The sequence below is a fragment of the Pectinophora gossypiella genome, chromosome 6 (genome assembly GCF_024362695.1).
Source record: "Pectinophora gossypiella chromosome 6, ilPecGoss1.1, whole genome shotgun sequence".
Taxonomy (NCBI): Eukaryota; Metazoa; Arthropoda; class Insecta; order Lepidoptera; family Gelechiidae; genus Pectinophora; species Pectinophora gossypiella.
In genome coordinates, this window is record NC_065409.1 from 15,014,194 (window position 1) to 15,030,246 (window position 16,053).

At 40.0% G+C, this 16,053-nt stretch overlaps 1 protein-coding gene across 1 annotated transcript in view; it reads left to right on the plus strand.

The window, feature by feature from the left end:
- LOC126367788 (serine/threonine-protein kinase 17A) overlaps positions 1 to 14,378 on the plus strand; it is a 243,070-nt gene extending 228,692 nt beyond the window's left edge. Inside the window, exons 2-8 of the mRNA XM_050011529.1 lie at positions 7,444 to 7,615; positions 7,940 to 8,240; positions 10,224 to 10,452; positions 10,773 to 11,086; positions 11,756 to 11,904; positions 12,837 to 13,090; positions 13,551 to 14,378. Of these exons, the coding sequence (XP_049867486.1) occupies positions 7,444 to 7,615; positions 7,940 to 8,240; positions 10,224 to 10,452; positions 10,773 to 11,086; positions 11,756 to 11,904; positions 12,837 to 13,058 (1,387 nt within the window). The 3' untranslated portion in view covers positions 13,059 to 13,090; positions 13,551 to 14,378. The remainder of the gene's footprint in view (positions 1 to 7,443; positions 7,616 to 7,939; positions 8,241 to 10,223; positions 10,453 to 10,772; positions 11,087 to 11,755; positions 11,905 to 12,836; positions 13,091 to 13,550) is intronic.
- Positions 14,379 to 16,053: the final 1,675 nt, after the last annotated feature.

The window sequence follows — 16,053 nt, forward strand, 5'->3', positions numbered from 1 at the left end:
CTATTAACGTCCCCACTGCTGGGGCACGGGCCTTCCCTATGGATGGATAAGGAGATCGGGCCTTAAACCATCACGCGGGCCCAGTGCGGATTGGTGATTATTAACGATTGCTAATGCAGTCGGGACCAACGGCTTGACGTGCCTACCGAAGCACGGAGGAGTTCGAGATAAAAACTTTTTTTTTGTGGTCACCCATCCTATGACCGGCCTTTGCGAAAGTTGCTTAACTTCAACAATCGCAGACCGAGCGCGTTTACCGCTGCGCCACCGGGCTCCTCAGAGTTTAAATTACTCACTATTTTAACACTATCTTCACCAAAACAAACTATAATTTCGTTCGAGTCTCAATAAAACAGTGCAATCTCCATATTGCGTACAATAAAGTACTTGGATTTATAACTCTAATGCACACGCAATACATCGCATAATGAAGTATCTCACTTTATAGTATTTCAACTACGTTTTGCCCGCGGCTTTGTTTGTGTAATTCCTAATATAAACACCACGCGCATTTGATGTCAGAAGCTCGAATATTTAGTTATTAGGACATTATAGGTTGATCACCTGATTGCCCGAAAGTAAGATAATCCGTGCTTCGAAAGGCCGTTCTTACAGATGTAAATAAGTAGTCGTTACATGAGCCATATCCTTGGCGGCTCATTAATAACCCTGACAACAGGGTTGATAAGGTTGGTAATCCACCTCACAACCCACACGATAGAAGACTATTTTCGTGCGAGGTCAGGTAGAATACTTCTTTGACTCAATATTTTATTAATAGGTAAGTATAATACAGACGGCGGAATGACGGTGGACGGTAATTAGTAGGCGGAGGACAGGAGTCCTAGTATGGCTTTGTAATAGACTACTCTGGGCGCCATCCCACTCGCGTCAGATAGAGTACTACGGGGCGGAAGGCAAGAGGGAAACCACTGCCCTATTTTTCCCTAAAAAAGTAGCATGGAAAATACTGCACCGACAAGAGCGTGGCTCTTAAATCGATGATGATGAAGTATAATAAAAAGGCTGAATGCTGGACTACAGACAAGCACTCCTTTGCAGAACCCTCCTCCTCCACTTCCCCCTCCTTTGAGAGACCTTTTTTTTTTCTTTTCATTATTATTACCTTAGATCGTGAGAGGATTGCCATCAATCTCGATGTAACACTAAACTCTAACTATAGTGTCGGGGCCGAATACTCTCAATTAGTCGAGATGTTATTATTATCTTTAAATCGATTTGGAACTCTTGCGCTGTTGATTTCGTCATTGTAATAGTAATTTAAGAACGTTTAATTTTGAATGCTAGTTGGGCGTTAGAAATAAACTTATTATTGGCTTGTTATTAACAAATACATTTTGATTATTCACAGTGAATCTTGCTCGTAATCGCTTTTAAAGTAATGCATCACAAGTGGTTTAAGAAGAAAACTTGTATAGTACAATTATAGTTTTTTAAAGCCGTGGTAGCTCAGTTGGTAGAACGCTTGCCTCTCACTTTGAGGTCGCAGGTTCGAATCCAGCACAATCTTGGACCAATGATTGTTTTAGAATTAATGTTTGGATCGTAAATGATTATCACTTGCTCAGTGATGAAGGAAAACATCGTGACAAAACCTACATTCATTTCGAGAAATACATTTTCGGAGGTATGTGACCTAATCTGTATTGGGCTGGTTTACCCTTCGCGGGTTGGAAGGTCAGACAGGCAGTCGTTTCTGTAAAAAACCGGACCTGTCAAATCTTCAGGTTAGGAAAGCTGACTCTGTGAAAAACGGGATAATGCTAGGGAGTTGTGCTTTACAAAATATAAACAACCTATTGGGACGTATGTCCCACTGCTGGGCACGGGCCTCTCGTCAATCAACCGGAGCTGGCATTATTTTTTTATTATTTTATTAGAGGGGGATGTGTACACTCTTATACTTTACGACTTCCAATCTACGAATTCGAATCTCGACTGAAATAAAAAACCTATACTTTTTATTTTTCTTAATATGTTTCGCACAGATTCTCAACGTGGTTTTCTGATTTGTACCCGGTTAATGGCAACCCCTATTACGCTGACGAAGAGATGTATGTACTATACATTTATATATATGTACTATATACAGGGTGTTAGTGACATTGTAACGAAAACTTTGAGGGGTGGTTCAGGCCATGATTCTGAGTTGATATCAAGTAGAAATTTCCGTCGCAAAAGTATGGATTGGAAAATAATTAAAAAGAAAAGAAAAATTTTCATGAATTTTTTGACACGAAATTCCACTTGATATCAACTCAGAATCATGGTCTGAATCATCCCCTCAATATTCGTTACGGTGTCACTAACTCCCATACCTACTTGTATGGCTACCGTATGTACTTGTACGGGGTGTAAGTGTCATCGTAACGAATACTGAGAGGGATGATTTATCTGATTATTCTGAGTTAATATCAAGTGGAATTTTCCATCGCAAAAGTATAGAATTGAAAATAATTTAAAAAAACTAAAAAAAAACATGAATTTTGCGACGGAAAATTCCACTTGATTTTAACTCAGAATCATGGTCTGAATCAACCCCCTCAGTATTCGTTACGATGTCACTAACACCCAGTATATATACCTTACAATACCTTTTGTATATTTAAGAAATAATTCTTAACTTTAAAAATATGATGAAAAGATTGAGAGTAATTTTAAATTTCAAACAAATTAAAGAAATATGAAAGGGAAGTTAATGTATTGTTTACGCGTGTTACACATGACGCGTTTCCTTGCACCGAATTAAAATTCACAGTAAAGTGTTAATTTCGGCATTTCCTTGAATTATCCGTGAAATTGTACCTTGCATTTACTTTTACTCTTGGCAAGAATTTACATTCACACCGAGAGTAAAAAGTTGTTATCCCCATTTGTATAATTAGATATAATTATTAAGTAGTGCAAGAATTCTTGTATTGTTTGAATAAACTTGAAGACTAAGTGCGCGGAAAGCAGAAGTGTTTTGAAATGTATTCTATTATAATGTACTATATCTAACTTATAATATGAATGGTTTTTTTACACCTTAGTTCCATTAAAAGTAGAGAGACGTAATATACGATCCTGACGATCCGATTATTCTAGCCATAATGGCGGCCTAAACATACACGTTGACAAATACGTCATACATTCATGCTTCTTCCAGCGTCTTGATTTAAATTGCCAAGTTCGTCTAAAATTCCCGTTACGTCGGTTATGTCATGTTCGCGTTTTTGCCGGCGACATGCTCGCGCGCAGGTGCGTGCGTTTCGGCGAAATTCGACGGCGTTCGTGCCGCGTTCCGAAATTAAACGAGAATTTACGACCAATCAGAGATCGCGGGCCGTTTGAAGCCGATTTCAAAACGTTAATGATTAAAGTTTTATGTTTTGTGCGTCCTTGTGGAACGTTGATGTATGGTGATGGAAAAATACTAATTCGACATTTCTGGAAATAAAATTGCTCTGTCCAAATCCATAGTTGTTCATGTCACCTTAAATCTTAAGTGACGAAAGACTGTTAAAATAGTACCTAACGACGTTCAAGGCTTAACAATTATCAACTTTAAGCGGTTTGATTGACACAAATACAATCTCATTAAAAAAAACCAAAACATCTCCCAAGTTTATGTTTCTTTACGATCATCAGAAAAATATTAAATACATACAAAATAAATCGTTCATTTCATTTATTTTTACTTCAATATTAGATATTGTTTTTTATTTATTATCAGGAATACCAACTATACATTACACATTTTTAACAAAGATAATATTGCTATATTTAATTATTTTCGTATTTTGTGCACATTTTTGATTGACAAATATATTGATATACGTAGTCGGTCCCAAAGTTCTGTCACAGGCACATTATTTTTAAATTTCGAACATGCTTTTAGAAAAATTTTATGGCGTTCCATTTTTGAATGTTTGACAATTATTTTAAAACAAAAAATGATCATTTGCCGTGATTTATTACGATGGAGTGGACCTTGAAAGAAAACCGAATCGCAATTTTAGCGTTGCATCGCTGTGGACACTCGCCGAGTACCATTTTCAAGTTGCTCAAAAATTTGAAAATAACACTTAGGTTTGTGTATCGTACCATAAATAGGTATAATGAAGTCTCAAGTGTTGAGGACAAGAAAAGAACTGGCCGGCCTCGCTCCGCAAGAACACCAGCAGTGATCAAAGCGATAAAGGCGCGCATACGAAGAAATCCTGTCCGAAAACAGAAACTGATGGCTTTGCAGATGGGGGTCAGTAGAAAAACAGTCAAAAAGGTTTTAAACGAAGACCTTAAGTTGCGAGCATACAAGAAAAAGAGTGGACACTTACTTAATGCCCGCCTGAAAGCAATTAGACTCAAAAGATCCCGGTTGTTATTAAAACGGTACGCGAGAAACCGACACCGTGACATACTTTTTACAGACGAAAAAATTTTTGATATAGAAGAAAAGTACAATAAGCAAAACGATAGAGTGTACGCAGAGAACTCTGAAGAAGCAGGAAAAAAAGTTCCGCGGGTTCAACATGGGCATCATCCATCTTCAGTGATGGTCTGGTTAGGTGTCTCTTACTATGGGCCAACGGAGGTTCATTTCTGCGAAAAAGGTGTCAAAACCAGTGCAAAAGTGTACCAAGAGACGGTTTTGAATCGGCTTGTCAAAGATCTGCCCAACACGCTATTTTCAGGACATCATTTCGTGTTCCAGCAGGATTCTGCGCCTGCACACAAAGCCAAAACTACTCAAGCCTGGTTCGACCATCAAAAAATTGACTTTATTAGACACGAAGATTGGCCTTCCTCCAGTCCGGACCTTAATCCTCTGGATTATAAAATTTGGCAGGTCTTAGAGAACAAGGTCTGTGCTAAACCCCACAAAAATTTGGCGAGCCTGAAGTCAGCCATAATTAAAGCCGTCGCTGAAATAGACATGAATATGGTGCGTGCTGCGATAGATGACTGGCCGCGGCGTTTGAGGGAAGTTATTAAAAACAAGGAGGTCATTTCGAATAATTTTAAGTTATTTTCATTTCTTAATAAATATACTTTAAATTGATATATAAATTTTTATAAACTTATTGGTACTTTTTATTTTATCACTATTTTCATATATGACAGAACTTTGGGACCGACTACGTATGTATGTCATTATTTCGTATGTTGTAAAATTCAATTCGGAAGCGTGCCGATTTTTTTGATGAGAAGTATATATTTTCTACTGTGGTAATAAATATTTGTTACAACTTTCACAGCTTCTTTAAGTAGTACCATAGATAGAAGGGAAACAAAGATTAAATCACAAACAAGACAGAAGTCATTGTCCCGAACTCGTAAATCAAGCTCCCCTATAAGACACCCCTGCAATTTAAAGTTTAAACAAATCGTACCCCAGAGTACGATGGTTAGTGTTGGGTGGGGCTAAGGAGCTGAGGTCCTGGGTTTAATGTAGGCTATGAGGCCAAATAAAGTAGGCCGGGTGTATTGATCTGTTTGAAATTAGGGCCTTTCTTGAGTTTCTTTAACTGTTGCTGAGAAAATAGATAATTTGTGCGTTTTAAAACCGGACCTGTCAAATCTTTATGTCAGGTATGCGGATGTGAACAATAGAATTTTTTATTGACATTTCTAGAAATAATTGTGTATATCGTCCTAAGGTCGAGATTTCCAGAAACAATAGTTAAACAAAGTTTAGATTTAAAAAGGACATTCGGTCTTACGATTGTATTGTCGTGAGATTCAACTCGATTACATGTACAGTAAATAGACAGCGAGAAAAACGAAATCAACTTATTAGTTTTAAAATGGTCTACTAAATTGTCTACAATTTCGTACTTTCAAAAATAATTAAAGTAGGTACTGCTTACTTATTTTCAATTTCTGTTTTATGATAGACTTACAAACTTTAAGTGGTATTTCATTACAGCAATTACAACCATGAAATTGATGAAAAATACGATGAGGATGATCGTGGTGTTTCTTAATCGAAACGCCCAGTCAATCTCCTAGGCTGGAATTAAGTCTATGGATTTTTGATTACGATCAAATCGAAAGCAAATCATCTGTAGCTTACCTAATTTCGAAGTTTATTACTTAGACCTGTATTTACCTATAGTAAGTTTGCTATATCGGGATCGTAACCTAGTTGCGCGATCCCCTTTTCTTCTGACCCATAATACCATAGAATAAAGAATAATACTGCATATAGAACGGTAACTCTCCGCCCCCCACCAATACGTATCCAGCGCCGAGCTAGATTTACCTCACCCCCTCTGGGTCTTACTTTAGTCACACCACGGACACTTCATACAAATAACCTCGTTTTACACAGACACTACACATTGACATTATGACATCATACGATTCAAGACTAAACTATGTTCGAAGGGGGGTGAGGTAAACCTAGCTCAGGCGCTGGTGGGCAGCGGAGAGTTGCCGTTCTATGCGTAGTATTATTGTCATCGTCACTAATTTAAGAGCTACGCTCATGTCGGTGTAGCATTCTCCATTCTTGTCTATCAAAGACCAATTCCTTCACTAGAACACCTTTCCTTTTTGTTTCTTTCTTTTTTAGTATTATTGTATTATTCCTTATTCTATGCTTTAGTTTTATATGGCCGTAAGCAACTAAGGAGTAAGAGAGAGAGAGCGCGCGGACTACCTCGCTCGCACTTACACGTAAGGCATAATCATCATCATGTCTATGGAGTGACCGGATTCTGACTCGATTGACCGCAGAGGGACCCTTTGTGGAGTTAGCTTTACACTAACCACATTCATTTGCTGACGGAGTCTGTTCCCTAGCTGTGAATCGCATCATGTAATATATGACAAGTCACTTGCTTTAACCAAACACGTAAACGCTAAAACCGTATCGTAAAGATAAATGCTTTACGCTTTATTATTTACGATAATTACCTACTCGAGCAGTTAGCAGTTAGAACGTGTTATGTGCGTTCATTTATCAAAATATCCATTACCGGGTTGCCAGGGAGACGGGAGGAAAGTGGGCTTTCGCTGGAAATCTATCTTGAGCCGCCTTGGGCCCAGGATTCGGCAACGTCGTGCAGTTGTCGCAACAGATAGACTGTAAACATATCGCGGCGGCCGCTAGCGAGGCGTTAATCACAATAATGTATATCTAACCGTGCCACCTCGGCAGAAAGGTGTAAAGAGGTTTATAGCATATTCTGAGTAGCGCATAAATCCGACGACGCGCGGTTACCTGACACCGGCGCCGGCGCACCAATCTCTGCTATTAGCGGGAAATGTTTGTAAAGGAAACATATTTGATTAAGTGTTTTATGTTTGTGATTAAGTCATATATTATTATGTTGTAGCTATGATTTTGTTCGTGGATTGATTTACCTAATATTGACGCTTAAAAGACTTTGATGTTTTCCAAAAATTAAATTATCTATTTTTTTCTCTTTCCAGGGGCAAATTCGCGTCGGTCCGCAAACTGCGCCATCTAGTGTCAGGCGAGGAGTACGCCGCCAAGTTTATACGCAAGAGACGACGCGCGGCTGACACTACGCGCGAGATACAGCATGAGGTGGCCGTGCTGGCGCTCTGTCACGGCTGCACGCGCGTCGTGCGCTTGCACGAGGTCAGTAATAAATGTCCCTTTATGCCCTTCATGTGTCTAGTATCTTTTTATATTTAGGTAGTGTTATGCCAAGTTCAAGCGTTACGCACGGCGCGGCTAATCCTACATGCCAGATACAGTCCCTCTATGTCCTTTAAACGTCTAATGTCATGCCAATGTCATTCGCAAGATGCAGCACCAAGCTGACATAGTCAGTCTTATGGGTAGGTAGTCCATCGATACCTATATGTAACATTGAAACAATACTATTAACTAAAAAAAATCTATCTTAGAACCAATATTCTCTGCAAAGTTCCCATCTCACCCGTAAACTTCTCATTCCAGGTGTACGAAACCCGTTCAGAAGTGGCCATAGTCCTTGAACTCTGCGCCGGGGGCGAGCTTCAGCGTTTATTGGACGAAGAGGAGCGGCTGACAGAGGGCGCGGCCCGCCGGGCGCTCCGCCACGTGTTAGAGGGTCTAGCCCATCTGCATGCCCGCCGCGTGGCCCACCTCGACCTGAAGCCACAGAACCTCCTGCTGTCAGCAGCGGGCGATGAACTGCTGATATGTGACTTCGGCATCAGTCGGGCAATACAGCCCGGAGCGCATGTCCGAGAGATTTTGGGCACCAGGGATTATGTCGGTGAGTTGGTGCTCTTATGTTGGTCAAGAAATTGCTCGATCCTTAGATTTTTTTTATTTTTTATTTATTATGTTAACTCCTTAAATACCCTGAACACATTCTTAAGGAAAAAGGAGGATTCCTCTCACGCACTCTACAACTCCTTTATTAACCAGACTGTCTGTGATGCTGGAAAATTACGACGGAACGATTATCTGTGCTGTGCTGATAAAAAGGACAAAATCCTGTCATTTGATATTATAAGGAATTTCACGGACTTCTTCAAAGTCAACCATAGCAAGCCTTCCGTCTTCCATATCCATAATCTAAAAATTAGGAACCTAGAACTTGTAATCTATGAACAAATACCTTTCATTCACGACCAGCTGCAGTTTAACGCCGAGACACTCCTTGAGAATTTTAAATACTTAGCCCACAACGATTCAAGGAAAAAGAAAGTGACGACAATGTAAACATGATGATAATCTAATCAAATCTCGTGATCTAATGAATACATTGTCATATATTACATCTACATTACTTGCCGGCTGAAGCATAAACATGTTTTTAACATGTCTAGGTAGGATTGACTGTAAGAATGTGGTTTCGTTGAGGATTACTTCGCAAAAAATGTTTCAATTTACACGCGATGTTCTTAGTAATGTTAATAATGACAATACTTTCTTCTTTTAGTTTTTCTGTTTCATAATTACGTCTATAATGTCTTCCTTATTGGATGATAAGTGCTGTGTGCCAAAGATATCAGATTAATTTGTAAACTATACACTTAGCTACTTGAATTTTAATAGTGGAAGCGTCTTAAAACAGAGATTCTTATTTTGTATACAATGACAGGTCCCTTCTATAAATTTTAGATTTCCAATGCCCGCCGCCATCTTTCTTATTTTGTAGAATGGGTAGGGACCATAGTATATTATTTATTACTCAATTTCGCCATAGAGACAATAGATGTCGCTAATCGCATAAGTTTACATATGGAAATAAGTGCCATCTAGTGACGGTGTGTCGTACCGTTAGAACATATTGACAGCTAGTACAAATGCTCACCACCGACGCGCCATTTGCACGCGTTTTAGCTGCCTCTTTTGTAATAGAGCGAGGGACCCTCTGTTTTAAGTAGTATATTAGTTACTCCATAATATATCTAATGCCTTGATATCCCTAAAATGCAGATCCACCGGTCTTCAAGATTTATTTTAAAATCGTATGATGAATGAACGATAAATGTAAATAATATCTATGCGGTAATCCTACGCAATACACTTGACTAAGTTACCGACGCATCTTTCCGTCGACTGGCTATTCTAATGCGCAGTAACTCGCCCAGAACGAATATATTATGCACGCGCAAGTAAGAAGATGTAATCGACGCATTATGACGTATTACAGTTATTACACAGTATTACCTCATGGTGTGATGGTCTAGTAACTCGTGTATGTGTGAAGAGATGTGTGTTGGATAGATTTAGGACTGATAGTCGTTTGTAATTTGCTTAATATTGCTACTGGAAAGTTTTGAAAGATATTTTTAGTTAGGACATGTATGTTTAGGTTATTGGTGTTCTTAAAAGCAGTAGGCTAGATTCCAATTTTTACTAAATGTCAAACACGAAATAACTATGGAATTTGCACGAGGTGACGTCATAGAAAAACGTGGTAAAATGTCGGACGAATTATTATGTTTTTCTTTATTAAAATTTATGAATAAGTTACATAGAAATAAGAAAATGTTTTACGGCAGTTTTAGATCTGTCTTTATTTAGTAATTAGAATTTCATAATTTATCCTGAACCTAGTACAATTCCAATACTATTTGTATGGGTGAAATTCGTAGCTGCCGTCACCTTGATATGCTCCAATAGCGCTAAAGGAGATGCGGAACTTTAAAGTTTGCACAATCCGCCCAAATTACTTTCACGCTACTTCACCAAAGAACTTTCAGAACGTTATAATACTAATTTCGAATATGTATCTCAATTCTAGCCCCAGAAATCCTCTCCTACGAGCCGTTATCCCTGGCCGCGGACATCTGGTCGGTCGGCGTGCTGGCTTATGTGCTGCTCAGCGGCTACTCGCCCTTCGCAGGAGACACCAAACAGGAGACGTACTTGAACATCGCACAGTGCCAGCTCTCCTTCCCCAAGGAGCTGTTCCGCGGCGTCTCTCAGCGAGCCGTCAGCTTCATACAGGAGACCCTCGTTGTTGACCCCAAGTGAGTGGAGCTTTTGGCATTTTCAGCGATAAACGACTTCTATATCTTCTTGGTTTTAGTCTTTTGGAGCGGCAACCAAAAGGAGTTCAACTTTATCACATTTTAAAAGTGAGCTGTCAAGATGGAAGCATAGAAATTTTTTACTGAAAATCCTTCGATTATATGGCTGAAGATATCTTCAGGATAACACTTTCTTGTTTTCCGAAGCGAACTGGATGGAGTGCTTCAATGTTGCCTTTTTAACTCCCCTGGTCTGCTAATTTGAAGAAACATAATTGACATGAACAAATAGTAAAACATTCCCATTTATCCGTTTTCAGGGGCCGTCTTACAGTGGACGAGTGCCTGGAGCACCCCTGGTTAAAAGACGACTCGGACATCCCGGCGGTCATCGTCGGCGCCGGCTTCCAGTCCGCGGAGCTGGACGACGACGACTATATTACCAACACGGGCACCAACGGTCACAGCGGCACCAACGGGCACGGCACCAATGGGCACGGCACCAACGGGCATAGCGCCAATGGTGTCAACGTTAGCAGCGTTAGCGTGGTTGTCAACGGTGTCAACGGACATGTCAACGGAGTTAATGGTGTCAACGTATGTAACGGCACCAATGGCACACATGATGAGAAGGGTGTGTATTTTTATAAATTGTATGATATTTTATGTGCCCCTAAACAGGAGTCCAAGTTTTGTCGGCGCGTTGGTCTATGCAAACATCGCCTACTATGCAAGCGTTAGAAAAGTTTAGCGAGTGAAGCCATTTTAAGAACCTCTGCAGACCTAGCACACTACGTAAAGCGCGACGCGACACGAGATAAAATAAGATCTAGCGGAGTCATAAGAAACGAGAAAATCGATATTTTGACATAATTTTATTTCTTATGAAAATATATATCCATTTTTTCTATTTCTTGCCTCTTCTGTAAGTATTATACCCTTGTACGATGGATCTTATCTCGCGTCGCGCCGTGTCGCGCTTTACGTAGTGTGCTAGGCCTGCTGGTTGTCTGGTTCTCTCTCTCATCGGAGTTCTTAGTTCCGTTTTATCTTTGCCTACGTACAGTCATGAGCATCATCCTGTACCCACTTTAGAACCCTATCGTACTAACATATTTGACAATTAATGAAACTTACAGTTCAATTTGTCAAAAAAGTTAATGTGACATACATTGTTTTAAGTTTACGCAGTTATTACCATAATTAAAACGGAAAATAACGGGTTCTTACCGCGTTTAAATCATATGGAAACGACCTACAATTAATAATATTTAAGTTAATAATAATATTGTTTGTATTTCAGAGTGTGAGAACGAGTCCGGGCGGGCGGCGTCCCCGGCGGCGGAGCCCCGCGCGGAGGCCGAGGAGCGCGCAGCGGCGCCGGGCGCGGTCAAACATGCGCATGCGCGGGATGTATCGCCACCTTTCCCCGATGCACCCTCCACGCCTAAAGTGAGTACCATTATGCTAGTTATTTGTGCAGTTTGTGCAGAATAATGTTGTTAATGTGAAAATTAAAAATCGAGTAGTCTACAATGAAAAAACTGATCACAGACAACTGGCGATACATTTTAGGACGTCAACGCAAAATGAGAACGTGAATAGGAGGTTCTGTCAACTAATTAAACTCTGCCTAAATCGCAGTTACCGACAAGCTTCTCTACTTTTTCAGATATGATTGTCGGCACTGGAGATTGCGACTATGTAGGTACTGTTCAGTGGGACAGGGAAGACATTAGTCTTCGCTTTCATTTAATAATTTGCTTCAAATGTGTCTGGTCTAGTGATGTGCCGTTCCTGAAAATGTTCCTTTTGTAAAAACTCTTTAATAGTAAGGACACTGGTGGCTTTATTTTGTTTCTTTCTTGTTACTCTGACCTATCTGACTAAAGGTTTGGTATAACAAAGCTCTTTTTACGTAACTTTTTTTTTCTAGCTGTAAAAAGATCCCAAAGTTTTCTGGAACGGCCCGTCACCGGTCTAGTCTTGTCTCCTGCCTAATCGGGTCGCATTCTTTTGTGCCGTTGTTATGTAGATTTATATGAGAGAAATGTTTCTGTTCTAATTTCTGCTTGTATGACGTCTGGTGATCTTTTTTTTATTACAAGAGTTCCATTTTGCACTGTCCCGAATCTCAGCAGCAAAATCTATCTTGAAATAATTAATATCAGCAGTGACTGCGAGTTATGGATGGCCTGTGGCTCTGTCCACGTCTTTTGGGATACGGGCGTGACTATATGTATGTATGTTCTCTCACCCTGAGTTTATCTGGAAAAATGTAGTGTAGCCGCCGCTGTTTTTGTCTTCTTTAAATGTGTTTCTTTTATGTGCAAATTGTAATTTGATTGCTACTGTTTCTGATAAACGTTGTCTCGTTATACCAGGTGTCACGCAAGTCCGCGCCGGCGCCGCCGTCAGTGCTAGCGCTGTGCAAGAAGTTCCAGCCCGACTACGAGAAGCCCGCGACCTTAGCGCCGGCCGTGTCGCCCAACATGTCGGGCAGCATGTCAGGCAGCCTGCAGGGCAGCATGTCGGGCGAGTGCGCATGCGGGCGGCTGCGGCCGGCGCGCCCGCCGCCGCCGCCCGACCGCGCCGTGCTGTGCTAGCGCCTGCTGCGCTGCTACTGCCCGGCCTTCAGGTGTGTACACGAACATGGTTTTATTATTAAGCTCTCGTCACGCCGGTGGTGTGACGAGTCAAGCTCTCGTCACACTGCCGGCTTGCGCGGCGCCGGACTATTTGTCAACAGGATACAGAGTATAACCTAGTGCGAAATAGACAGACGAAGAAAGTGTACCATTCTGATAGCTGTCATCTACACCATGTTAGTTATAATGCACTGAAATGTAGGAGAGACGGCTCTGCGCGACGGTTTGCGCCCGCAGTGTGACGTCTAGAGCTTCGACAACATCTCGTAAGACCGATTTTTACCCTGATGTAATGACTACACATTTAAGTAAATAATAGGCGGGGCGAATTCCGAAGTAGGACAGAAACGAAGCTGCTTTTATTTTTTATAGAATTTATATAGAATGTAAGGCTGTTTGAACTTGCTTTCCTAAAGCAATGAATACTAATAATATTGTTTTATTTTCTAGGTAGCCGCTAGTAGGCGCTGCAAGTGCCGAATGCGCCAGCGCCGGCACACGCGTGATGTAAATACGTAGCTTAAGTTAGTTAGGATTACACCAGTTGTATTATATTATTGAGTAGGGGCCCGATTACGCGAACTCGGATCTACTTAACGACGCGAGCGGGCGAGGACCGCTCGAGTCGCTCGCGAGTTCGTTTAGTAATCGCGTTCCTACCGCGATGGTACAAAAAGCATAATTATACGCGAACATCAGTTAACGAGGGCTTGTAAATGTGTTCGTTAGTTACCCGCGAGGCCGAGAGCGCCACCTCGCGGGAGTTGTACATAATGAGTGTAACCGGCCACCGTCGCCCGCGTTATATACTTACTTAGGTAATAAATTGTTAATGTGTCGATCACATCGCGTGACATTATATTTTAGAGTAAGTGTTTAGATGATTTTAACAGAGTAATGTATGTTACGTAGGTCGAAACAGTAGCCACTGCCGGCGTTCGCCCCGAGCGGGACCAAAATTTGTTAGTCGCAAATTCCATATCGATAGTTGTTTGTAAATGAAATTTTATCACTAGAAGTGCTCGTTTCTGGGTTGTTGTTAGATAGAGAAATCGTTTAGAGTATGAGCTCAAATTTTGCGACTTATTTCTATGAATTGGAGTGCCTTTGCGCTGGAGCTTAGTTAATTCTCCATACTTAACGAAATGATTTCCATTTTATTGTGTAATTACTTTGTCCTTTCCAAGGATGTCATTTCTAACCTAAGGGAAGATTTATACCTTGTGAGAGCTGTTGTGATTCATAACTCATTTGTAAAAATAAATTATTGTGATACAACTTGTTGTTTGGTGTAGCCCTGTCTTTCCTTTCCTGGTATTCCTTTCTTTACCAAGACTTGTTTACTATCAAAAACTATATTTAGTGATAATTAAGGGTGCATGTTAAAGCTTACGTGGGTCGGACCTAATTATGCTGGTAATTTCTACAAACTTGTTCCACGCCCAATGTAAGTTGGTCCGCGCTGTGGGTAGGTCGACAATTTTGACGGGTTATCTAGCCTAAATTGATCTGACCCGCAAGTTATGGCGTACGCCCGTAATATTTTTATAAGCTTTATACTGACATACTATAAACAAATAGACTCACAAACGCTCAGGATTTTTTCTAGTGTCCCAACGGTGTTGTAAATACGATCGTTCCCTCTTAAGATGTGATGGTTGTTAAAATAAAGAGCAATATATGTGTACCATTTCGTCATTACGCCGATTGCGATAAATTCGACCTTGACACGCCGTCGCTTAGTGACAAGATGTGCCACGGACACCTTTACAGATGTTGGTAGTCTATTTGTTTACATACGAGGTCAATGGTTTTATACCAATGTACGAGTAGACAGATTGTGTTGTGAATTCCTTATAATGTAAATAAAATGAAATAAAAAACGAAATATTAAGATTGGGTATGATTTATTTTTGTACAATGCTAAAACAGTCTTGTTGTGCATATATAATGAATAATATCAATCGGGCACTTTACAACGTGCAATAACTTTTTGCTAATATTTTCACCATTATGATTGTCTCATTCCAATCGAGATCATGAGATAAGTAATGTATACTAGAAATATACAAAGGTTATGTGTATAGATTTAAATCTTGTCGGCTACCTGACTGGGTCGAAGCTAAATTATACAATGCTAATCTGGAATTAGAAGCCAGTCTAAGGTTGGTAAAAAACAACCTTAACTTTTTGCCTGACTTACGAATGTCAATCACAAATTTCATAATTTAATTACGTAAGCAGAATTCCATCGTGTCTGCCTACCCCAACAGGATATAGGCGTGTATGTATAAATATAAGTACCATAGAAATGTATCGCAAGTATCTCATTTGACTAGGTTTCTCTTTGCGTTTCTAGGAAATTACGCGGTGCAAATGCAAATGATTTCATTTCTTCATATATTCCTAGTAACATCTCCAGAGCAATGTCTCCAATACATTATAAGTCACTAGAAAATCACGAATATTAATATAACTTATTGGTTTAGTCTCCCTCTATAAAATTACATAACATTCCAATACTTTTATGCAACATTTTCATTCGATAATTCTATAATATTCTAATAAAATTACAGGCAGTGATCGCTTTTACTTTTTGCATAATGCTCGAGAAAACAAGCACACACACGACAGTTTTATGAAGTAGAGAGGGAAGAAAATACAAAATATTGTTCAGAGTGGACAAATAGGAAGGAAATTCTTAGTTGTCACCACTGGGGCATAGATTAAAGAATAATACGACAGAACGGTAACTCTACGCCCTGCACCAATGAGGGACTTTCCAGGCTACGTTCCCCAAAAATATTATAGATGGCGCTGTCGAGGATTAACGTGACAATTACCTACTTTCTCATTACTCTGAAGAAGCAGACTGCATAAAAAAAATGTTTGGTTCACATTATGTATAGAATTATGTTGCTGCCTATAATGATTATCTTTATTTTGATCAGAA